Here is a 26,675-nt window from a genome sequence, read left to right as displayed (position 1 = left end):
ATAATGCTCAAAGGAGTTTGCAGATGACAATGGATGTCTTGAAGTATTTTTTTTGGTTTTGTTTTGTTTTTTATTTGGAGAAAAACTGACCTCCCGAACTTTCCATGTTTTTATTACTAAGCATGCTCTGTAGAGTCATTTCATCCGTTGAGGACAAGAAAAAGTGTTTATAAAAGAGTTTTTGCCTATATCTACTTTTTGCTCTAGTTTTAAAAAATGTGTAGTAAAGGATGTGCTGATCTTTCTCTGACTGATAAAACTATTAAAGGAATATCTTTTTATCCTTAAACTGTCAAAACTTGATTTACTATGGGGTGGTATATTATGTATCCTGGAAATGTTTCCATGACTTTTTAGGTAACGTAATAGCACCAGGCAGCAACTGAGGCTGGAGCTGGCTCATAGCGGTTCTTGTTTATTGTTCAAACCTATCTACAGTTCCACATAAAGCAAATATTTATGGAACACTTACTATGTACCAGATACTGGCAACACAAAGATAAGTGAGACAGAATCTCCTCTCCTGTCCCTCAAAAGTAATACTTTAGTAAGTAGGTTGTCTTTAATAGAGAAGTTACATAACAGTGTAGTGAAGGCTGTGATAGATATACAAATAGATAGCCGTTAAGTCCTTAGTAGAGGGCAGACCTACAGGTATAAGTTTGCTAAAGAAAAAAAGAGAATAGGGACACTGGAAGTGGAAGGAACAGTATGCAAAGAAATGTAGAACCTTTTAAGGATATTGTCTGCTGAGCTGTATAAGGAGAGAGAGGCGTGGCAGGAAATGGAGCAGCTGTGGTTCCGTGGGCTCAATTATGTGGATTTTGTCTGTAGTGCCATCTAAAGATGTCCAAATCAACCTGTGAGCAAGTGTTGAAACAAAAGCTTTTAACCAGAGGTGACATGATTAGATTTTATAAAGAAAACTTGGGTAAAAGTTCCAGAAGCCGGAGTAATCAACAGCATCAAATCTCCCACTTCAATAATCTCTGTGTTTCTTGGCCTCATATACGTTTTCTTTCAAACATATGAAAAAAATGCTCGTCATCACTGGTCATTAGATAAATGCGAATCAAAACCACATTGAGATAACATCTCAGGCCAGTTAGAATGGCAATCATTAAAAAATCTGGAGACAAAAGATGCTGGAGAGGACGTGGAGAAATAGGAACACTTTTACACTGTTGGTGGGAGTGTAAATTAGTTCAACCATTGTGGAAGGCAGTGTGGCGATTTCTCAAGGACCTAGAAATAGAAATTCCATTTGATCCGGCAATCCCATTACTGGGTATATACCCAAAGGATTATAAATTGTTCTATTATAAAGACATATGCATATGTATGTTCATTGCAGCATTGTTTACAATAGCAAAGACCTGGAACCAACCCAAATGCCCATCAATTATAGACTGGACAAAGAAAATGTGACACATGTGCACCATAGAATACTATGCAGCCATAAAAAATGATGAGTTCGTGTCCTTTGTAGGGACATGTATGAATCTGGACACCATGATTCTCAGCAAAGAAGATCTGAGACACAAGAACAGAAAATCGAACACCTCATATTCTCACTCATTGGCGAATGTTGAACAATGAGAACATATGGACACAGGGAGGGGAGCATCACACACTGGGGTCTGTTGCAGGGTGGGGGGCTAGGGGAGGGACAGCAGGGGGTGGGGAGGTTGGGGAGAGATAACATGGGGAGAAATACCAGATATAGGTGATGAGGGGTTGGAGGCAGCAAACCCCATTGCCATGTATGTACCTATGCAACAATCCTGCATGATCTGCACGTGTATCCTAGAACCTAAAGAAATAAAATTCACTAGGTCTCATTAGCTCTAAAATTCTCTTCTGTGGCTTTAGAAAAATGTGAGAGCTGTAATCATTATTAAAGAAACAAACTGTCTTTCTTCCTGACCCTTTTAGAGATATTTGTTTAAAAAGGGGGAAAATATACCAACAAGAGATGTTTGAAACCCTATGGTTTACCTCCTATGTGTTTCATGTGAGGAAACTGAATTGAGCCATTTAATCATCAGAGGAGCCAGGGCTGGAACTTTCTGCAGTACTTTCTACCACCCTGCTCTGGTAGTTTCCTTGGTTTGTGAAAGCAGATGAAATTGAGAATGCTGCTTGGCTTACCTATATTGTGTGTACAACAGAAAATTTCATTAGGATAAATGGATAGTTAAGAATTCTGATATTCCTGGAGGGAAAGAATGAAATAAAGCTTTATTGGATTTGGACTTGATTTATTTTCTCTACACCATCTTCAGCATGAAAGTGATTTGTTTGATGATGAACTCACATTGTAAAAGCCAACATTATACACAGACATAGCAGGTAGAAAACATAGTGTGTATGTTAATGTAACAGAATTACAACTAGTAACCATCTGCTCCATTTTATGTGAATACAAAAATCATTTTTTCTTATATTTTCTTTTCAAATTAAGTCTTTTGTAAAATACCCAATCCCAAGCTACTCCTCTTCAGAATCTTGCAATGCATTATAAACATTTTAGATAGATAGATAGATAGAAAAAGCAAGGTGCAAAAATTTAATTTGTGCCAGGTAATAGATTTGGCTAATTGACAAGGTGTCTATTTTAAATATTAAGGGAGTTCTTTAGCATTTCCCCAGAAAATCTATTTTTGAAGTTATCTATTTTAACAATCTAATAAAGTTGGCCCTTTTTACACTATTTAATTTGAGCTTTATAGATTAGCTGCTAGAAAAAGAAGCTAGGGAATACATATTGTTTTAGCCAAGGAAATAGTCTCCAAAGAGAGGTCCTAGATTTTATCTTCTAACTCAAAGAAGGATATATTTCTAATATAAAATAGAATCTCCAACATAAAAATTTGCAAATAATATTGGAGATGATTAAATTTCATTTGGCTCTTCGTTGCAAACATATGTCATAGGATCATTTTAAATATGGAAAATAGTTCATTAAAATAAATCTGTTACTATAGTTATGCAACCTCTTAGGGATTTTTTATGGAAGACAATGTGTACTATTGAGAGTAAATTAAACTGGTATTAGCATGGGAACTCTGCTAACAGAGTTCCTTGAGCCAACAAATGCAGATCTGCACTTTGATAATCAGATCTGATATTCTTCAGTTTGGATTTAATGCCCCAACTCTTCACATATGCACAGGGAGCAAGGTTTCAAAAGATTGTTAGATAATTTCGTTATTGTTATTAAAGTGTATAATTTGATGTACTCTGTAATTACTCTGAAGGCCAGAATTTATCTAGATTGTTGTTTATTTTGTTACATCCCTAGCTTAACTTTCAATTCTACATGGTGTAAATCATGAAGGCTACTATTCTCCAGATTTATATTGTGTGATACAGGCAAGCCTTGGGTTATATTGAAATCCATGTAATATTTAAGTAATATTCTCTCTTATTAACTTTCAAAAATGAATTCACCTTATTAAGTAAAATGCATACTAATTTCTTCTTTAATTTATCCAACAAATATGTTATTTGATAAGCTCTGAGTATTTGCCAGATATTTGCCACAATTCTAGATGGTGGAGTATAGCAATGAACAAAATAGGCACAAGTCTCTATCAAAAAGAAGCTTTTTGGGGAGGCTAAAGTGGGAGGATTGCTTGAGGCCACAAATTTGAGACCTGCCTGGGCAGTGCAATGAGACTTCATCTCTCCGAAAGGAAAAAGAAAAAAAAAGCTGGGCATGGTGCTGTGTGCCTAAAGTTCTCAGGAGGCTGAGGTGGTGGGAGGATCACTTGGCCTGGAGTTCAAGGTTGCAGTGAGCTATGATTGAGCCACTGCATTTCAGCCTGGGTGACAAAGTGAGACCTTGTCTATTAAAAAAAAAATAAGAAAAATTAATAATAGAAGAAACTTTTGTTTTAGTGGCGGAAGATAGATGTGAACAAATGAGTTTATATTAGGTAGTAAAAAGTGCTGTGAAAAAATAAAACAGGTTAAAGGGAGATGGAGGACAGAGGGGTGGAGGGTGTGTGCTATTTTATATGGGGTGATCAGGGAAGATTTCTGCTAAAAAGACAGTATACGCTATAAGCAGAGACTCTATATGAAATGAGGCAGACCTAAGCAGAAATCATAGGATAGTGGTTATCCAGCAAAGAGGGCAAAGGCCTGAATATGTGGTATTATTTCCATTTCTATGGAAGAGATTGAGGAAAAAGAAAGAATAGGTAACCATAGCAGCCACAGAACTGATGGCGGGTGGTGCTGGGATTTGAACCTTGGTTTGCACAGAGATGTAGGAAGTATAAAGATTTAGCTGTATCTGGAGAAAAAGCATTATATGCAAAGACAAAGCCCTTTAGAGAACAAGTCCTTGGTATGTCAGAGGAACAGCAAAGAAGTCAATGAGGCTGAAACCTAGGAACCTAGGGAGAGTGTGGTAGGGAAATGAAGCCCAGGAGGTGGTATGGGTGGATTGGGGAGGGACACCAATTCTGTAGGCTGTTGTAAGGGCTTTGTATTTATTCTAAGTGAGGGTTTGGAGCAGAAGAGTGATATAATTTACATTTTCCAAAGACACTTGTGCTACTGTGTGGAGAATATACTGTAGAGATGGCAAGAGTGCATACAGGGAAATCATTTAGTATGCTATCACAATACCCTAAGTTGGAGAGAGATTTTTATGGCTTCTTCTAAGGTGGGAGTGGAGGAAAGGGTGAGCAATAGTTAAATTCTATATATAATTTGAATGAAGAGCCACTAAGATTTGCTGACATGTGACAGCAGATAATATTATATTGAGGTTCTAGTAGAAAAATCATAATTATATAGTCAAAGCAAGCACATTTGAATTAATTCACTGAGAATAATGCCCCATTCAAAATACGCATTTTTTAAAAAACTTGAATGCTTTTTAATTTGAATGCTTCTAACATCGTCCTGCTAGTACCACTTTCAGTTTGACCTAAAAAATGCTGCCTAGAAATTACTCACTGAGCCTTCATTTATATTAAGAAGGCATAGTCAACATTCTAGATTCCTGCATGATATATTTGTGGAACAATGTATATAAATTTTTGTTGCAACAAATTCTGTTGTGTGTGGTTATTTTTAGAGAATGAAGTCATCTGAAGCCATGTTATTCATAAGACAGATTCTGGTCTTTTGGTGACATTTTTACTAGTTCAAATATTTATATTAGAATACATTAAAGACATAGTGTATTATTATCAGAGATAGTATAGGCGACCCTATCAATTTAAGAAAGATGAAAATAGCAACTGGAAAAATATGTAAATGCAAGTTCCTATCTAATATATCTGGAAGAAAAATCACCTTGAATTATTAATTTTAGGTATTATCTCATTCACCATTTGTTTCTTATGTTTCATTTATCTTAATCAGAGTAACTGAATGGTGTTAGCTGGAGTTAAAAAAAGTCTCTTTTTCTGAGTAGGTAAAGCATTTTTTTCCAGTTATAGAAAATACACACATTAGCATTTGATATAGTCTGGCTCTGTGTCCCCACCCAAATCTCATCTTGAATTGTCATCTGAATTGTAATTCCCATTGTTGCGAGAGGGATCTTGTGGGAGGTGATTAGATCATGGGGGTGGTTCCCCCCATGCTATTCTCATGATAGTGAGTTCTCATGTGATCTGATGGTTTTATAATGGGCTTTTTTTTTCTCCCTTTGCTCTTCACTTTTCTTGTCTGCCGTCATCTGAAGGAGGACATGTTTGCTTCCCCTTCCACCATGTTTGTAAGTGTCCTGAGGCCTCCCCAACTCTGCAGAACTGTGAGTCAATTAAACCTCTTTCCTTTATAAGTTCCTCAGTCTACAGTATTTCTTCATAGCAATGTGAGAATGGACTAATGCAGTATTATATGTTAAGTGACATGAATTATATGCATTTATTTTGAATCCTGTATATTATGGAGTTAAAACTGCAAAGATTTTAAAAAATAGTTACCATATTATAAGATTAGCCATGATTTTGCATGTAAACTTATTTGGTATAACATGATGCAGATAGAAATGGAATCCTAACACAATAACCCATGTTGAAACCATGTTACAGAAGGTAGAGCACTGTTCTGAATACATCTTGAAAACATTACCGTTATGATCTCATGTGTGTTCCATGTTGCACCAATGACTTTGTTTCTGGTGTTTGTCACTTATGACTGCTATAACAAAGTGCCATAAACTGGGTGGGTTAAACAATTCTGGAGCCTCGGAAGTCATAGATCAAGGAGCCAGCATGGTCAGGTTCTGTAAAGGGAGGGGGTGGGGAGGTTGGGGAGGGATTACATGGGGAGAAATGCCAGATATAAGTGATGGGGGGATGGAGGCAGCAAACCACATTGTCATGTATGTACCTATGCAACAATCCTGCATGATCTGCACATGTACCCCAGAACCTAAAGTGCAATTTAAAAAAAATGATTTGGGAAATACCAAGTTAGTAGAGTTAAACAAATTGAAGTAAGACTTTTCAGGTTTTTGATACAAATGTGCCCCACTCTTCTTTCATGTGGGAGGGGGATATAGTAAGGTACCCAAAACTTACTCAACTAATACCCTTATTTTAGGAATTAGCTCAGAAGATTGATGTTCTGAGGCACATGAAATAGGAAAATTTTGCTCTAGGATATGAAATCTCATGCTATTTCTTTCATTGCCCTTCAGTGGTTACTAAGCACTGTGATTTTACTATATTGCATGCCAGTACACTTTTTATTAACCTTTAGAAATATTTCTCTGGTTATTTAATATATGGTTTTAGACAATTGGGAAAACAATGAATTGGGATGCTTCATAGCAGAAACAAGATAAAATTTAGGAAGATTCAATCAGTTGAATGTAGTGAAAAATGTTAAACCAAAAATTACTACTACCATCACCCCCACTACCACCACCAAAAGCAAACATTTCTGTAAGATTTACTGATTGGGCTATGTAAACTTTCTAAGCTTAAAGGCAATTGACCAAGAACAAATTAATAAATACAAGTTGGATAGATGATAGTTCATTAATAACTGAAACTTTATAAATGATAAAAAGGATATAACAAAAATCACAAGGCAAACATTAACATAAGAAAATAATTACAACAAATAGAACAAAATATTAATATTTTTAACAAAAGATATTTCTTTTTTTTTAAATGCCAACGTTATATGTTTTATTTTTAATCAAGTAATTTTTTTAAGCCACAACGTATTCGTAATTGACAGAATAAGATATTAGGCATGAAATGAGAATATAAAACCAGGGTCTACAGAAAGGCAAACAGTGCTTCAGTCCATCCCGATGACTGCACGCAAGTGAAATGCATTCCAAACATCTACCCCTTTTTTAAAAACATACAGTTCACGTGTTTTTATTTTCACTTGTAAACAACATGAGTCAAGATGGACAATGAGGTAATCTAAATACTACACAGGATAATTTAAAAGCACTAGATAAAACACCATTATTAAAGACATATAAAAGTCAGGGTTCACTTTGGTCTCTAGTATAGTTAGAGTTGTTAATACCAAAAAAGCAACACACACTAATTAAAGCCAGCTTGGTGGTAGATAAATGTAAGTAAGTGATTCACGAGGTAGTCAACACCATCATTTTCAAGCTGGTAACTCTCACAAGTGTTAAGCCATAGATGTATTAAATATCATAATACTTTCTCATAGTACAGTACTTTACCATAAGTTGTAGCTTTGTTCCAAATATAAAATTTAAAAATGAATCACAGGTCAACTTCTCACTCTAACTGAACAACTATGACACAGATCACACAACCACCACATCTTAAAGAGGCTGTTGACAGCTATGTAAGACAGAGTTTGATGCTTTTAACAAGATGTTCTTTTCTAAAACAAATAAATCTCATTAAGACATCTAGAAAATTAAAGTCAGTGCAGCTGCACTTGTACATACTTTCCCAAATTTTATAATCAAAGGGGAAATACACATATATATTTTATGATAAACATTTCTTAGGGAAAACAGATAAATTAATTTAAATTAACTTTAAGACTTAATGAGATTTCCCATGTCCTGTATAATTCATCTTATAGTGAATGTTACAAAGTCTATTAACACTTATGGGCTCCTATTCACAAACTAAATACAACCAGCAGTAACTTGGGGCTGCAATGGTGCAAAATAAAACTTAGCCAGAATAAAATTTAAAAATTGGCAATATTGGAGATGGACTGATGCTAATAACATGACATTTATTGATCTTTTTTCTTACATTGCACACTAAACTTCCAAGTTATAAGCAGGTGAAAATCTTTCTAAATCTTTCAAATGCAAAAATACATCCAAGGTCTTCTAGTGAAGACTAGAAATCCAAATATGAAAATGTTTTCATTATCGTCCGCCATGTAGCAAATGATTAGCTTGCAGGGCTAAGAGACTGGTAGATCTTGTTGAGGAATTACATTTACGTTGACATGAGGGTGAGGTCAAGAGATAACTTAATTCATAGACCTGCTGCCCCACCATTAGTAATCCCTGCCAACTGAAGCTTCACACAGACCCTTTTCCCTCAATAGCTAGTAATGGCATTGCGTTTCATTCCTTGGCAAGCCAGTGCTAGTTAGTTATGTGCCTGGGGCTATAATGCTGCAATATGCTTGGCTTCAGGGCAGCACAGACAGTAAATGAAGGACACTGGCATCTTTTAAACTGTTTGCCTAGCATAAATACCTGCATACACCAACCCCTCTCCCTGCTACCCTCTTCCAAACTCCACCTCTGGGCAAAGGGATGCTTCTAAGATTGCTTTGGTGTTCTGTTTTGCTTAAGTTGAAGAGTGCCCATAATTCCTTAAAATAAATACGTGATAATTTTAAGGAAATGTTTGGAGACTTTGCTAACTAAAAAGAGATGCTTCATTATTCACAAGTGTTTGCCAGAAACATGCAGTTGTGAATTGCTATTTGTAATACAGATTAAAAGGTTCTGTACCAGAGAATTATCAGCCACCTGTAAGTCTGGAACAGCATACAGGTGTGTTATGTATCAACTGTGAGGTAGCCTTTTGCTGTAAACAGAATATTTTACCTATGTAAATGAATAATGTGGTCACATCAGTGATACTCATGTATGCAAGGAGTTGGAATCTGCTTTAGAGGAGTTTTCACATGAAATAAAAATAGGATAACTGATATCTGATATTCAAAAATTTTGATCCATGTCAAACTGAGAGGTAGTTACTATCATCAGCACATAATACTTATATAAAGGTCTAAGTTATTTGGTTTGTTTTGAGTGAGCAGGACTGTAGACTAGTCTGTAAAGAAACAACAAAAATATTATATGGTGTGTTCCCTGAGCAAAGTTCTTTGTCCTGAGTATGTTATGTAATAGTGATAATACTCTTATATAAAAAATAAACCCCAACTTTCAACTATAAGATAGGTTTGGTATGTGCTCTTAGTAGTTCAGTCTTGTAAGATGCTGAAAAGGATTTCAAATTGCACCCATAAGGACCATAGTTCTCAACTGTTTCTTTTTTTTAAACCATGATTTTAGCTCTGAATTTCTTTTCATAAACAGGAAATGCCCAATTTTCAAGTCCATAATTTCCTATTTCCATAGGGTGAAGGAACTTTGGTTTGAATTTTCAAAGTGACTTATCTATCATGTTTTGCATTTTTACTGTTAACCTGCTTTTTATACCTGCTAAAAATTGAGCAATGCTTATCATGTTTTGCATTTTACTGTTAGCCTGCTTATATATGCCTGCTAAAAATTGAGCAATGCCACTTTGATTTGTCTATATACTTTAAATAAATTTGAAATCCTCACATAAGGCAAGGAAGTACTTCTCTACAGTTATATCACATTCATTATCGTCAAAGGTAAGCTTTGCATCACAGCACACCGATATTTCAGTGTATACCACGCAGATTCTCACAATCACTGTTGTGAAATTCAAGCTGAGTTGTAAAGGACTGGCAACCCAACCTGAGGCATGTTCTTCTTATGGTGGCTTTTGCTGAAACAGCAGCAACTATACACGTCTCCCATGATACGACAGGCGGGAGAGGAAGTAGAAACTGTTCAGCAGAGTATGTCTCATTTGAGTCATGCTATTTTTGTTTAATTCTCTGAGCTTACACCAACAGGCCTAAACATTATAATTATAATCCTTAATATTACTCCCAATATTAAGCACTATAATTAACATCTGACCTTCTTGCAGATGTTTCAGAAATTTGCCCGTAACATCTAGAGCCAGGATGACCCCAAAATAATTTTTTTTCATGACTGAAACCTAATGGGACCAATACTATGACTGGGCTCTAGCCACTTTATCACTCTAACTGAGAAGCAGCCAAAGAAGATTCTCTCTCTAGCACTGAATGTTTATCCTGTATCTACTATATAGGTTACTTCAGAATAAGCCTTGAAGGTAACTTCCACAGATCAAAGTTACTGTATAAAATACATCTAGCTCTCTGGTGGGAGAGGTTTGGCACCTCTGCCCCAGGCTTGTCACTCTTTATGCCTGCCACTAAACAATGCACTTTTTCATATCATTCACAGATCATATATATTCGGCAATTGTGAACATCCACTTAATTTCCATTCTCAACTCCAGTATTTCATTCATTTCTGTGCTGCTTGTTTGTTTTAGAAACAAGTTAGGTAACTCTCCACAAGGAATAAAAACAGCCACCAAAAATATACACCAAACAACTGGAGTTCTCTAAGGTCTTCAGTAGTAAATAAGGAGAGTTCCCTGCTCTAAGCAACAGGTAGAAGATTGACTTAGCCAAGGGAAGCTGCTGTTGCCACACAATCCCTTACAAACCTCACAACATGGAAAAGATTACAATAAGCTGGTATTAAAATACTACTGAAAACAAGTCAGTAAGATTATCATCCCCTTCATTTCTCTTAATAGGCATCTAATTTTTACAATCAAACATAGAATTAAAAACAGTGAAATATCGGCACAAATTACACATTCATTGTCTCTTCTGGACTTATGTACTCCAGAATCAAAAAAGCTTATGGCAGTCAGAGGCATATGAAGTTAAGGTACTGCCTTCAAAAAGGGGGAAAAAATACCACTTCAGAGATTTCAAGAAAAAGAGGCAATCCCAAATTTGGGAGAACTGGATGTCTTAAAAACCTTTAGTACCGCATGATTGGCAGCTGTGAGATCTGAAGTATCCTTTGGTTCACACAAAAGGTAACAGTCATGTTTTTATTTTTATATAATAGAAAAGAAGTGGTATATCAAGAAAACTCCAGTGGGTTAATTTTAAAACTATCTATAATGCTTCACTTGGATTTTCAATTATTGGAAATGTCCAACTATATGAGGGAGGGTGTGTGCTTTGATCTATACACAAATATATAAAGATGAAGGCTCTTTATATATGTGTATATACTCCTATATAAAAACCCTCAAGTACACACACACAGACTCAGGCTCTCTCCCTCTCACACATGCACATATTGATAGACATAGTATCTTATTCTCTGAAGTAACATAAAACATGACACCCTGCTCAAATGTAATTTGCTTAGAGTGATTTGTCTGTTTAAAAAATTCACAGTTCCCCAATAGTAGTTAAAATCCTAGGTCAGCTACTGCTTATGAAATACTGTTCCCCTGTACTTTCATGAGGTAGACTTTGCAACCGGGTAAAGGAAAGAACACATGAAGAAGAACTATTATGTCTTCTTCCTTTTTTGAACTGAAGGCCCCTTTTTGCTTTGCTCTTCTGGCGCCGCAGATGACTTTGTGGAGGAAGCTTCTTGAGGTGACCTGCCTGGTCGTTCTGAGATCTCTGCTTTAACCTCCTGAGAAAATGGTGGTGATGTACAGCCATGCCCGCCTCCCACTTCTCGAGGGAGAGTTGAAGTGCATGGCTGGGATTCTGCTTCCTGTCTTCCCTGAGAACTCGCGGGTGGCTGTGCAACATTTTTATGTGGGCAGTTTGCCACCATGTGCATGATGCTCTGACAGTAATGGCACTTCTTTGGCTGAGGAGGTAGACTACATTCCTTAGCATGATGATCAAGGCCACCACAGTTGTAGCATCTATCTCCCTTTGGTTTTCTTTTCTGTAGAGTCTTCCCTTTAGGTCTTCTTTCACTTCCTGAACAGGGGCTCCCACCAGGTCCTGTTACCCATATTGATTCAAGGCCTTTGGAAGATTTTTTAAATGTGAATTCCACTGGTTCTCCTTCTTTTAGGCTTCTAAATCCTTCCATGAATAGTTTGCTTTGGTGTACAAATACATCGACTGGAATATCCAAGGGACTTCCCTCTCGGTTTATCATGGAGATGAATCCAAATCCCATGCGCACATTGAACCACTTACAGTGGCCAGTTCCGTGCAAAACCTGGGATTCCTCTTCTGCCGGCTCCGGCAGCTTCCCGGGCTCTTCTCCACCACCTTTGCTAGCCCCGCCTGGGACTGGGGCTGGTGAAACCTGCTTGAATGGCTTCATCCTCTTCTGAAGAACCTCCGGGGCCTCATGGTCGCGTCGCTAGCCTGGGTGTGAGGGGGGAAGAGGGTGTGAGGACGTGTGTGGCGTTCAGTCCCGGAGGACGGGGAGGAGGAAGGGGCCTGGAATCTGTCACTTCAACAAAAGATATTTCAATGACTATATAAATCTATAAGAAATACACAAAGACAGTAACACATCAGGGACAAAAATAAGAAATGTTCATTTCTCACAAAGAAAATTCCCATGCATGAATTTTTTTCAATATTATTGTAAGTTTCTGTCATCAAATATTGTAATAACGTTGGATACAAATATAGGCTGAGTAAGTATATTTTCATTGTTTTCAAGAGGGTTAATATTCTTAGCATGTAAATAGCTTTTAAAAAAAAAAAAAAAAAAATCAACCTCCGCCAGCCACCCAGCAAATCACCGTAATAGGAAAATGGGCAAAAGTAAAAAATAAACAACTTATTTACAAAAACACCAAATTGCCAACCAACAAGACACCCTTATTGACCTTTCCAATGATGGGAATGAAATAGTTAATTATAACCAAAATATATCAAAGTGAGGGGAGCCAGACCTGCTCATACAGTGCTGGGGATATTACTGTGGGGGACATTGTGATGTGTGGCCCATGTCCTCGTTCAGTGGAGCACTTGTTGAGCTAGCTGCTAGAACTGTCTTATCTGCTGGGATTCAGGGATTGCCTCAGTGGAAGAAATGGAGATGTATAAATCCCTAGTTATTTCAGCCCAATTCAGGACAATTCTGAAGAATTGTCAAGAGTTTCAGAGCTCCCCATGGAGTCAGCTGAGAGTTACTGTTGAGCTTTTGTTGTTGGCTTGCTGCTTCTGCTCAATCCTTCCTTCCACAGAAGTTGATTCTAAAAGCTCTCTTTAGTAAACATCTAGTACATTAACTTCCATTTAAGAATTTGCTGTCTAAGGAGGCAAACCTGCTGCAATTGTACATTTCTACGACTTTCTTTTTTTGTTTTGTTTTGAGGGCAAACTGATTATGGCATCAAAATACTTAAACATGGCTTGCTGTTTGATTCAAAAATGAGTTTCTACAACCTTGTTATGAAAGAAAGCAAAGATGTATCTCCTAGAGATGTTCATTGTAGGACAGTTGGTGATACAGAAACTGTACAGATAAACTATGTGGCCAGATGTTGGATATTGACAAGATTGTTTCAACTGTACAATGTTCATGAGGACATGAAAAATGATAGTTTGGAAGAATACTTAATAAAGTAGAAAATATATATGATATATAAAAATAACAGGTTTCCAGGAAGTGCATTCATCCTAATCTCTTTTTCAGAGTACGTATGGGTGCATACAAAAAAGAAAATATAATAAAATGTTATTGTTTTTCTTTGAGAAATAGCATTTTTTATCATTTTAATTTTTGTGGTCTCTGAATCTTCCAATTTTTTAGCAATAATTACCAATGTCTTATAAATCTAGGGGAAAAGCCTGTATATTTTATTTTTAAAAACTCTGTCTTAAACTCATGAGCACTCATATGGAAATTACTTTCATACTGATTTATTTTGTTTTATGTAGAGCATTCTTCAGAAACATACTTTTGTTTGGCAGCCTGTTAGTGATACCTTTCAGGGGAATGTGCTGCTCCCTTTTTATATGTACCCATGAATGTGAGTTTCTCTTTTGTAATACACAGTGCATCTGTATTCCAGTCTGAGGGCTACTAGATCCTTGGAGCTGACCAGAGACAGGGGTGGAGGAGTAAACAGGGAAGCTGAAAGGTAGTGTCTCAGACTTTCCCTGTCCCATCTTCAGTCAGAACAGCGATACTTTTATGTTTTACACGTCTAGTTTCTCAGTAATCTGGAATAGTTTTCCCGGGCTTAAAGCAGTTTGAATGACATTTTTCTATGGTCTATCAGTTCTGTCCCTTGCAGTTACTTGGATGACTCCAGAGTAAATATTTGGACTGTATTAATTTAGCTACCCTGAGAAATACTTTCAATGAATTCTGCTTTAATATCCATTTTATAACAGGGTGAAATAAAAAATAGTTAATGAAAAACATTTTTACATTTTTCAGAATCACTTTGAAAGAGTTCATTATGTTATCATCTAATCTCCCATTTGTATAAGAAGGCATGTAGGAAATTTCTCATGGAACTTAGGATGAGAAAGAAAGATGATTTTCTTCCCCTTATGCAATTGAGATGAGATTTTTAATCAAGAAGGGCTAAACAACCATTAAGTTTCCATTTTTGCATTGTCTATGAGAACACTCAGAATCAAATTCAGTGCTCAATTTTTAGTAATTACCTTATTTTTAAACCACTATCCTGCAAATACCTTTCCATTTCATGGTTGTGATCTCCATTTTCATATTTAATTACCTGTTTACTTATGATCTCCTTTTATTGTAAGCTGCCCTAAATCGTTTGACAATTAAATGGAGTATACATTACAAATGATATTTTAAGCTGTCGTAGAGAATCTTACAAATGCCTTGTCAAATATGACTCATCTATAATTTCAACTAACTTGTTCATTGTTTGAATACAAATATTGTTATAGATCTTTGGTTACTACTGTTTTATTTTACTTATTAGATCATTCTCTTTCCCTACTCCTCATTCCCACCGTCATCACCATAGATTGGTATGGCTTGAATTACAAAGGTCATGTATGCCCCCATTGCATTTAGACTGCTTACTCTAGAGTAGATATGTCCCTTAAACGTTTGCTTTTCTCCTCAGGGATAAACCAGGGGAAAGTGGTTTTCATCTTGCATAGAAAAGCTTATAACAGAGCTGTGATACAGAAACATGTTTTCCTAAGTTTCCAAATTTCATTGGATAGAAAACAAAGGGGTGTGTGTGTGTGTGTGTGCGCACACACATGTATGTACATATTAAATTTCCCTCTTCAGGGGAAATTAATTTTTACAATTCATTGTTGTATGTAATCTCAAGTGTAGAATGGTTCCATAAGAAATGAATGATTCTCACTCATAGGCGGGTGTTGATCAATGAGAACACATGGACACAGGGAGGGGAGCACTATACACTGGGGTCTGTTGGGGGAAGTAGGGGAGGGACAATGGGGGGTGGGGAGTTGGGGAGAGATAGCATGGGGAGAAACACCACATATAGGTGAAGGAGAGGAAGGCAGCAAATCACACTGCCACGTATGCACCTATGCCACGATCTTGCATGTTCTTCACATGTACCCCAAAACCTAAAATGCAATTAAAAAAAAAAAAGAAATGAATGATTCATTTCAATTACATTGAAAGGCATTTTACAAGTCAAAAACCTATCCAGACAAGAATTGTAAGGACCTGTTAAGTGATTATTTTTCTAACTGATATTCCAAAATAGTGGAGTAAAAGCTTGTTTTTCATGACTTTAACTGTTGGTGAATACCATCTTTGTGTTTTCTCTAGAATTAGTGGGCAGCCTATCTATTTTTATATAGTTAGGTGCTAAAATCTGGGAAAAGTGATTTATTCTTCCACTTTGGTCCTCTAATGGGGGATTGCAACATTCTGGAGTTGTGTGAAAAGCATGAAATTGGCTGCTTGAGTGGGATCCTTGGATCCTACTGATGAAGTGGTTATTGTGCCAAGTGTTCCTTTTGAAGCCCTGATATTGACTCCAGTATTTCCTGTGGAAATTGAAGGCCTGCAAATGGTGGGAGATTTAAGAAAAAGTAGATGAATACAGAATATTATAAAACAGATATACATTATATTCCCTTTTCTTATTAGAACTAGTCAAACAACTTAGAGTAAATAAGGTTTTCTATTTAGTCCTGCTGCCTTAAAATCTTTGTTTATTCATTTTTTTGCAAAAATATTTGTGGAATACCTATTTGCACAGGGGATACAATGGTGAACAAAAAAGACATTTTCCCTTCACCCACTTTGGTGAACTTTAGAATCTAATGCAGAGAAGCAGGAATTAAACAATTTTTACAAATACATATGTGAGTAAAATCTGTGATATTTTGAAAGTTCCAGGAACGCTACATATATTGGGAACAAAGGCAGTAGTGGGAAGTTAGCTCAAACATAAAGGTGAGTAGGTGAGACGTGAGAGGCAGAGTATGCTAGGTTCATTGTGCTCGAGCTTAATAACCTGTTTTACTAAATGCCATGTAAGGGGCACCTTTCAAATTACTATGAAGATGACAAAATGAGAAGTCATTAAAAAAATGAAAATGAAAAATAAAATTTTTCATATCACCTTCTATTAGACTTGTAGCAACAGTTTCAAAGGTCATGACATTTTAGGTCTAATATTTACTTTAACCTTTTTGTTATCATCATTATTATTATTAATATTTATTATATTTTATGTTCTGGGATACATGTGCAGAGCGTGCACGTTTGTTACATGGGTATACACAAGCCATGGTGGTTTGCTGCACCCATCAACCCATCGTCTACATTAAGTATTTCTCCTAATGCTATCCCTCCCCTACTCCCCCACCCCATGACAGGCCCTGGTGCGTGATGTTCCCCTCTCTGTGTCCATGTGTTCTCATTATTCAACTCCCACTTATGAGAAAGAACATGTGGTGTTTGATTTTCTGTTCCTGTGTTAGTTTGCTGAGAATGATGGTTTCCAGCTTCATCCATTTCCCTGCAAAGGACATGAGCTCATCCTTTTTTATGGCTGCATACTATTCCATGGTGTATATGTGCCACATTTTCTTTATCCAGTCTATCATTGATGGACATTTGGGTTGGTTCCAAATCTTTGCTGTTGTGAACAGTGCTGCAATAAACATACATATGCATATGACTTTATAGTAGAATGATTTATAATCCTTTGGTTATATAACCAGTAATGAGGTTACTGGGTCATATGGAATTTCTGGTTCTAGATCCTTGAGCAATAACCATGCTGTCTTCCACAATGGTTGAACTAATTTAGACTCCCACCAACAGTGTAAAAGTGTTCCTATTTATCCATATCCTCTACAGCATCTGTTGCTTCCTGACTTTTTAATGATCACCATTCTAACAGGTGTGACATGGTATCTCAATGTGGTTTTGATTTGCATTTTTCTAATGACCAGTGATAATGAGCTTTTTTTCATGTTTGATGGCCTCATATATGTCTTCTTTTGAGAAGTGTCTGTTCATATCCTTTGCCCACTTTTTGATGGGATTGTTTGTTTTTTTTCTTGTAAATTTGTTTTTGTTCTTTGTAGATTCTAGATATTAGCCCTTTGTCAGATGGGAGAGACAAACATTTTCTCCCATTCTGTAGGTTGCCTGTTCACTTTGATGATAGTTTCTTTGCCTGTGCAGAAGCTCTTTAGTTTAATTAGTTCACATTAGTCAATTTTGGCTTTTGTTGCCATTGCTTTTGGTGTTTTAGTCATGAAGTCTTTGCCCATGCCTATGTCCTGAATGGTATTGTCTAGCTTTTCTTCTAGGGATTTTATGGTTTTAGGTCTTATATTTAACTCTTTAATACATCTTGAATTAATTTTTGTATAAGGTATAAGGAAGGGGTCCAGTTTCAGCTTTCTGCATATAGCTAGCCAGTTTTCCTAACACCATTTATTAAATAGGGAATCCTTTCCACACTGTTTGTTTTTGTCAGGTTTGTCAAAAATGAGATGGTTGTAGATGTGTAATGTTATTTCTGAAGCCTCTATTATGTTTCATTGGTCTGTATATCTATTTTGGTATCAGTACCATGCTGTTTTGGTTACTGTAGCTTTGCATATAGTTTGAAGTCAGGTAGCTTGATGCCTCCATCTTTGTTCTTTTTGCTCAGGATTGTCTTGGCTATTCGAACTATTTTTTGGGTCCATATGAAATTTAAAGTAGTTTTTGCAAATTCTGTGAAGAAAGTCAATGGTGGTTTGATGAGGATAGCATTGAATGTATAAATTACTTTGGGCAGTGTGGCCATTTTCACAATATTTAGTCTTTCTATCCATGAGCATGGAATGTTTTTCCATTTGTTTATGTCCTCTCTTATTTCCTTGTGCTGTGATTTGTAGTTCTCCTTGAAGAGGTCCTTCACATCCCTTGTAAGTTGTAATCCTAGATGTTTTATTCCCTTTGTAGCAATTGTGAATGGGAGTTCACTCATGATTTGGCTCTCTGTTTGTCTGTTATTGGTGTATAGGAATGCTTGTGATTTTTGCATGTTGATTTTGTATCCTGGGACTTGGTCAAGTTGCTGAAGTTGCTTATCAGCTTAAGGAGATTTTGGGCTGAGACGATGAGGTTTTCTAAATATGCAATTGTGTCATCTGCAAACAGAGACAATTTGACTTTCTCGCCTTCTATTTGAATATTCTTTATTTCTTTCTCTTGCCTGATTGCCCTGGCAAGAACTTCTAATACTATGTTGAGTAGGAGTGGTGAGAGAAGGCACCCTTGTCTTGTGTTGGTTTTCAAAGTGAATGCTTCCAGCTTTTGCCAATTCAGTATGATATTGGCTGTGGGTTTGTCATAAATAGCTCTTATTATTTTGAGATATGTTCCATCAATACCTAGTTTATTCAGAGTTTTTAGCATGAAGGGGTGTTGAATTTTATCAAAGGCCTTTTCTGGAACTACTGAGATAATCATGATAATCATGTGGTTTTTGTCTTTGGTTCTGTTTATGTGATGGATTACATTTATTGATATACATATGTTGAACCAGCCTTGCATCCCAGGGATGAAGCCGATTTGACCGTGGTGGATAAGCTTTTTGATGTGCTGCTAGTATTGGTTTGCCAATATTTTATTGAGGATTTTTGCATTGATATTCATCAGGGATATTGACCTGAAATTTTCTTTTTTTGTTGTGTGTCTGCCAGGTTTTGGTATCAGGATGATGGTGGCCTCATAAAATGAGATACGGAGGGGTCCATCTTTTTGTATTGTTTGGAGTAGTTTCAGAAGCAATGGTACCAACTCCTCTTTGTACCTCTGGTAGAAGTTGGCTGTGATTCCATCTGGTCCTGGGCATTTTTTGATTGGTAGGCTATTAATTATTGCCTCAATGTCAGAACTTGTTACTGGTCTATTCCGGGATTTGACTTCTTCCTAGTTTAGTCTTTGGAAGGTGTATGTGTCCAGGAATTTATCAATTTCTTCTAGATTTTCTAGTTTATTTGCATAGAATTCTTTATAGTATTCTCTGATAGTAGTTTATATTTCTGTGGGATCAGTGGTGATATCCCCTTTGTCATTTTTTATTGTGTCTATTTGATTCTTTTCTCTTTTCTTCATTAGTCTGGCTAGAGGTCAATCTATTTGGTTGTTTAGTTTCCATGTAGTTGTGCAGCTTTGAGTAAGTTTCTTAATCCTGAATTCTACTGTAATTGCACTGTGGTCTGAGAGACTGTTTTGATTTCTGTTCTTTTGGATTTGCTGAAAAGTGTTTTACTTTCAGTCATGTGATCAATTTTAGAATAAGTGTGATGTGGTGCCCAGAAGAATGTATATTCTGTTGATTTGGGATGGAGAGTTCTGTAGATATCTATTAGGTCTGCTAGGTCCAGAGCTGAGTTCAAGTCCTGAATATCCTTGTTAATTTTCTGTTTCATTAATTGGTCTAATATTGACAGTGGGGTGTTAAAGTTTCCCAATATTATTATGTGGGAGTCTGTGTCTTTTTGTAGGTCATTAAGAACTTGCTTTATGAATCTGAGTGCTCCTATATTGGGTGTGTATATATTTAGGATAGTTAGCTCTTCTTGTTGCATTGATCCCATTACCATTATGTAATGCCCTTCTTTGTCTTTTTTGATCTTTGTTAGTTTAAGGTCTGTTTTATCAGAGACTAGGATTGCAATTCTTGCTTTTTTTGCTTTCCATTTGCTTGGTAAATCTTCCTCCATCCATTTATTTTGTGCCTATGTGTGTCTCTGCACGTGAGATGAGTCTCCTGAATACAGCACACCAATGGGTCTTGACTATCCAATTTGCCAGTCTGTGTCTTTTAATTGGGGCATTTAGCCCATTTACACTTAAGGTTAATATTGTTATATGTGATTTTGATCCTGTCATTATGATACTAACTTGTTATTTTGCCTGTTAGTTGATGCAGTTTCTTCATACTGTCGATGATCTTTACCATTTTGTATGTTTTTGCAGTGGTTGGCACCAGTTTTCCTTTCTATATTTAGTACTTCATTCAGTAGCCTCTTGTAACACAGCCTGGTGGTGTTAAAATCTCTCAGCATTTGCTTGTCTATAAAGGATTTTATTTCTTCTTCGCTTATGAAGCTTAGTTTGGCTGGATATGAAATTCTGGGTTGAAAATTCTTTTCTATAAGAATGATGAATATTGGCCCTCACTCTCTTCTGGCTTGTAGGATTTCTGCAGAGAGATCAGCTGTTAGTCTGGTGGGCTTCCCCTTGTGGGTAACCTGACCCTTCTGTCTGACTGAGTCTGGTGGGCTTCCCCTTGTGGGTAACCTGACCCTTCTGTCTGACTGCCCTTAACATTTTTCTTCATTTCAACCTTGGTGAATCTGATGATTATGTGTCTTGGGGTTGCTCTTCTCAAGGAGTATCTTTGTGGTATTCTATGTATTTCCTGGATTTGAATGTTGGCCTGCCTTGCTAGGTTGGGGAGATTCTCCTGGATAATATCCTGAAGAGTGTTTTCCAACTTGCTTCCATTCTGCTTGTCACTTTCAGGTACACCAATCAAATGTAGGTTTGGTCTTTTTACATAGTCTTATATTTCTTGGAGGCTTTTTTCATTCTTTTTCATTCTTTTTGCTTGAATCTTGTCTTCATGCTTTATTTCATTAAGTTGATCTTCAATCTCTGATATCCTTTCTTCTGCTAGATCGATTCAGTATTGATACTTGTGTATGCTTCACAAAGTTCTTGTGCTATGTTTTTCAGCTCCATCAGGTCACTTATGTTCTTCTTTGACTGATTGTTCTAGTTACCAATTCATCTAACCCCTTTTCAAAGTTCTTAGCTTTTTTTTTTTGCATTGGGTTAGAACATGCTTTTTTAGCTCAGAGGAGTTTGTTATTACCCACCTTCTGAAGCCTACTTGCGTCAATTAATCAAACTCATTCTTCATCTTGTTTTGTTCCCTTGCTGGCGAGGAGTTGTGATCCTTTGGAGAAGAGGCGTTCTTGTTTTCAGAATTTTCAGACTTTTTCTGCTGGTTTTTCCTCATCTTCCTGGATTTGTCTACCTTTCGTCTTTGATGTAGGTGACCTTTGGATGGAATTTCTGTGTGGACATCCTTTTTGTTGATGTTGATGGTATTTCTTTCTGTTTGTTAGTTTTCCTTCTAACAGTCAGACCTCTCTGCTACAGGTCTGCTTTGCTGGAGGTCCACTCCAGACCCTGTCTGCCTGGGTATCACCAGCAGAGGCTGCAGAATAGCAAAGATTGTTGCCTGTTTCTTCCCCTGAAAGCTTTGTCCCATAGGGGCACCCGCCAAATGCCAGCCAGAGCTCTCCTGTATGAGGTGTCTGTCAACTTTTGCTGGGAGGTGTCTCCCAGTCAGGAGGCATGGGGTCAGGGACCCACTTGAGGAGACAGTCTGTTCCTTAGCAGAGCTCCAGTGCTGTGCTGGGAGATCCACTGCTCTCTTCAAAGCTGGCAGGCAGGAACATTTAAGTCTGCTGAAGCTGCTCCCACAACCACCACTTCCCCCAAGGGAGTTTTATCTATCATCTTTTTGTTACTATTTTTTGGAATTCTAAAGGGCAAGTATTTTTAACATTAAATTTTTAGTACTTACTTTTGAGGAATTCTTTGGAAAATCAAAGGCATAAAAGGTGAGTATTTTTCTGGATTATTAAAAACCTTGGCATTTTGAATGTTGTCAATTTTTCTTGAAAGATTATTAGGCTAAGATTTTTCTAGAACTGATTTCTTGTCTCCTAGGACTATCACATATTCTATCTTTGAGAAACATCTTCAAGGAAGGACCATTTGTCTTCAATAACTTCTAGATCTTGACATGTTTTAATTACAGTTCATAAACCTTTTATTGATTGTCTTATGGCCTAAGGCTGAACTCCTCTTTCAGACTTGCAGAGAGAACATCTCAGGAATTCAGCATGGAATGGTAATGCTTGTCTTGTGGATTATCATATTACAAATTTGCCTTCCTTTGCATTATTTCCACCTCTACACTTCACACTTGAATGACTTGTATACAGTCATTTGAGCAGACAGTTATATGCACACAGGTTGTATTTGTGAATGTATGAATATCTAAGCATCCAGAAAAATGCAAAAACTGCAGTCAGTTATCCAAAGGCTTCGTGTGAGGCCAAACATGCAGTAGTTCACCTTTACCTACTTCTTCCCCAGTGTTTGAAACTGTGAGGTGATATCAAAACCTAACAATCCTTAAGGAGACTGAATCTTGCAGCTCCAAATCCACCAACGTTATGCTAAGTGCCCTGTTACAGATTGAAATGTATTCTCTGAAGGTTTGTATGTTGAAGTACTAACCCCAGTACTCAAAATATGACCTTATTTGGATAAAGGTGCTTGCAGATGTAACTAGTTTAGATGAGGTCATGCTGGAGTAGAGTGGAGCTCTAATATGACTCATGTCATTATAAAATGGAGAAATTTAAACACACACACACACAGACATACACCCCCCCTCCACACACACACACAGAGAACACCATGTGAAGATGAAGGCAGAGGCAGAGATAGGATAATGCTTTTACAGGACAAATAATATCAAAGATTGCCAATAGACCACCAGAAGCTAGGCAAGAGATGTGGAATAGCTTTTCCCTCACGGTTTTTAGAAGGGACCAACCTGGCCAACACCTTGATCTCTCAGACGTATAGGCTCTAGACCAATGAGACAATACCTTGCTTTTGTTTAAGCCACCAGTTTGTGGTCTTTTGTTATATGATTTCAGTTCATCCACCAGGACTAATAAAGTCTCCAAACCTTTAATTTAAAAAAATTCACCCATATAGCAGTTCCCTGTTTGGAACTTTTAACTTTTTTCCTCAGCACCTCCTTTTCTTCTTATGGTACCTGTACTTATTCCACTAAAGCTCTTTCCATACCTGCTGTATCCTACAACTTCTCCTTCTTATCCTCTGTGATTTGCTGCATTTTGCTTTGCAAAAGCCCTTCAATCTTCTCTGAGTTTTTCTTCTGCTTTTTCCACTATAAATAAAAACTTGTGTTTTTATCCTCACTATTGGAATACACATATTTTGAAATAATGTTCTGTGGCCAATATTTTATCTTAGGGTCTTCGTCACTTTTTTCTCTTCCCTCATGCCTACTGCTTCTGTTCTTCCCTTTTATGATCCCCAAGTCACAGACTCCCCACTATTCTCTAAGCCATTCATATGACTTGTGTTAAATGACTCTGTGCATTCACTTGCATTCTTTTTTTTTTTTTTTTTGAGACGGAGTTTCGCTCTTGTTACCCAGGCTGGAGTGCAATGGCGCGATCTCGGCTCACCGCAACCTCCGCCTCCTGGGTTCAGGCAATTCTTCTGCCTCAGCCTCCTGAGTAGCTGAGATTACAGGCATGTGCCACCATGCCCAGCTGATTTTTTGTATTTTTAGTAGAGACAGGGTTTCACCATGTTGACCAGGATGGTCTCGATCTCTTGACCTCGTGATCCACCCGCCTCGGCCTCCCAAAGTGCTGGGATTACAGGCGTGAGCCACTGCGCCCGGCCCTTCACTTGCATTCTTAACCAGGCCAGGCTTCTTGATATGTCTCTTCAATATTTTTTTGTGGCATCCTAAAATTCTTTGTAGTCTTGACATTAATGATAATGACATTGCTTATTTCTGTGTTCCAACTTTGTTGAATAAAGTCACAAAATGGTACTGTTGGCTCCCATATTCTCTCATGCTATCAATCTCAGCTGGGCCCTTGCTACTGCATAGTTTTGTTATGGCATTTCTATTTTGTTTTATTTTCCTGTCTACCAAATATGACTCAGGTCCTGGTAAATTATATTTTCTTCTACACTGGTAAAGTTGAGCCTACATGACACAGTGCTCTTAGTGTCTAAAGATGGAAATCATTGCATTCCTTCCACAACAACAACAACAAAAAGCCCCACCTCTACTCTTTGTATTCCTCATAATTATCTATGCAGTCAACCCTTGCAAGCCTTCAAATTTTTGCAAGCCTTCAAATTTGGAACCAAATTTGCTTTTCTGAGAATATTCTCAACACATATATTGGACTAAAATTTAAGTAGAATATATGCCATATCCCAAATCTGCTTTAAATTTTCCCAGCTTCATCCCTCTACTATTTCATGCTTCTGAATGCTGCTTTTTTTTTATTCCCCTTTTTGCCTGTATCCAATAATTTCCACCTTTCTAGACCCAACTCAAATGTTTTTTCATCAAGCTACTCTTGATCTCCTGGCTGCTTGTAATTTTTTTTCCTATTTTTTGCTATAGTTCCTATAAGTACTATAACAATTATATTATTATTATAATATATATTCACCTTTGCTATGTTTATTGATTCTGAGCTTCTTTACGGAAGGCATACAATCTTATTATCCTTTCTGTCTCCTATTGTCCTTTGTTGACTGCATATAATAGATATAAAATAAATGGCTTAAAAAATGCATAATTTTAGAATCACTTCTGACTAATTATAGCCAAATAACTATGTACATGCTTAATTTTTCATCCAGATATCTGGAGATTATTTAAGCATAGTAATCTCAGCATTCAAATGTCATTTTTTAAAAAAGAGATGATAATCGTTTAAAACAAAGCAAAACCCAAATACAAACCAGCCAAACACAAAAACAGTATGGAATCTAACGTGAAACTCAATATTTTATAACTACTGTGCTTTAGTTTTCCTTACTGTAAAGAATTTCCTAATTCAAAGGAAAATTTTGAGGATAAATGAGAAAATAGTTTTGTGTCTTTCTCTATATTTAGATGAGTAAAGGTGCACAAATCTGCCAAAAGTGTGTACTCTTTTGGTGTGTTTGTCTAGGATACATTTTGTAGATTTACTCTGATTACTATTTATTGTTTCCCAGAGGATTTTCAGTGTAGGCATTCTTTGCCTTTATTCTGTCTGCATCTAGATAATTCTGTCTGCGCTCACATAATTCTGAAAAATGCAAATACAAAGACAAGAGGATAAATTCTGTACTTTTCTGTTCTGTAACCTCAAGAAAGCAACAATGCATAAAACGCTGTCACTTGGGAACACAAAAAGAGATTCATGCTCAGCATTCTGTTCTACTTTTTTTAAAAACACAGAGATGACTGCTGTATCTAGTGCTTTACGTATCTTTTCTGAGGTATGCCTGAGAATTGCTAATGTACCTCTCCCCACTTCCATTAGTATGAAATAATAATTATTATCCTAACTCTCCTTATGTCTTTTAATCCTTCCGTTTATAACTTCTCTCTTATTCTTGCTGCCTAATTGGGTTGAAAGATGGAATTAGAACACCTATGAATATGTTTGTTTGGGTTGTAATACTTTTTAATTTTTTTTGTGGTCTTCGAGCCATATATTATTGACATGATAAGGACTACAGCACATGCTTTTTGAATTTCAGAAACCTAAATTTGAATTCCAGTTCCACCATTTATCCCCAGTGATTGTGAGCAAATTGATTAAGCTCTCTCAGCTTCAATTTTCTTATCTTTAAAAAGAAGACCATAACATTTGTTTTGCAGGGTTGTTTGTAGTTTTAGAGAAAATTGTGTATCTAAACCACATAGCACAGTGCCTGGCACATAGCTGGTGCTGAATAAATGGTGAGTATTATTCTGCTTCTACTTAGGGAAACATATGACAACAATTTTCATTTAAATACTGCAGTTTTCATTGACCATAAAGTCTCTTTTCATAATACGGATGATTCATAACTATGAACCGAATATACCCTATGTCTCCTCCACCGCTTTGCTCTCCAACTCCAACTTACTTTTGGAAGATGCTTTCTTTGGGAAGATGGGGACATGCTCTTGAGTTTCATGGTCACTGCAAGTAGAGTAGAAAGGGACAAAAATCTTTCTGTTCTAAGCAGTTCTTACATAACTTGCCAATTTTACATTGTCTTTTTGTCTTCCATCTCACCAGGATGTTACTGCTGAGAAAAAACTAACTTTAGTGCCACACATAGAAACAGCATCCACTATAAAGTTCTGGACAAAGAACAACGTAATTTCTCCCACACCAAAGTCTTGTTTCCACTCAGTATTGGGCATCATCATAGACTT

General features: G+C 36.8%; 1 protein-coding gene and 1 long non-coding RNA gene across 2 annotated transcripts in view; one reads left to right on the top strand and one right to left on the bottom strand.

Moving 5' to 3' along the window:
* The window catches only part of LOC135274016 (uncharacterized), a 692,063-nt gene that overhangs the window by 104,864 nt on the left and 560,524 nt on the right, over window positions 1-26,675 (top strand). Inside the window, exon 3 of the long non-coding RNA XR_010341813.1 lies at window positions 5,711-5,779. This is a non-coding gene — a long non-coding RNA (uncharacterized LOC135274016). The remainder of the gene's footprint in view (window positions 1-5,710; window positions 5,780-26,675) is intronic.
* On the bottom strand, window positions 11,687-12,469 carry LOC105720421 (protein lin-28 homolog B-like). Its single transcript, XM_064363948.1, has one exon. The coding sequence runs from the start codon at window positions 12,467-12,469 to the stop codon at window positions 11,687-11,689; it is 783 nt and encodes a 260-aa protein (XP_064220018.1).

The sequence above is a fragment of the Aotus nancymaae genome, unplaced genomic scaffold (genome assembly GCF_030222135.1).
Source record: "Aotus nancymaae isolate 86718 unplaced genomic scaffold, 86718_ANA_hifiasm-v0.15.2.pri h1tg000002l, whole genome shotgun sequence".
Classification (NCBI taxonomy): Eukaryota; Metazoa; Chordata; class Mammalia; order Primates; family Aotidae; genus Aotus; species Aotus nancymaae.
This window is presented reverse-complemented; position numbering and strand designations above follow the sequence as displayed.

Coding starts and splice junctions, on each gene's coding strand:
- LOC105720421 (XM_064363948.1), bottom strand. CDS start 12,469: ATGAAGCCATTCAAGCAGGTTTCACCAGCCCCAGTCCCAGGCGGGGCT.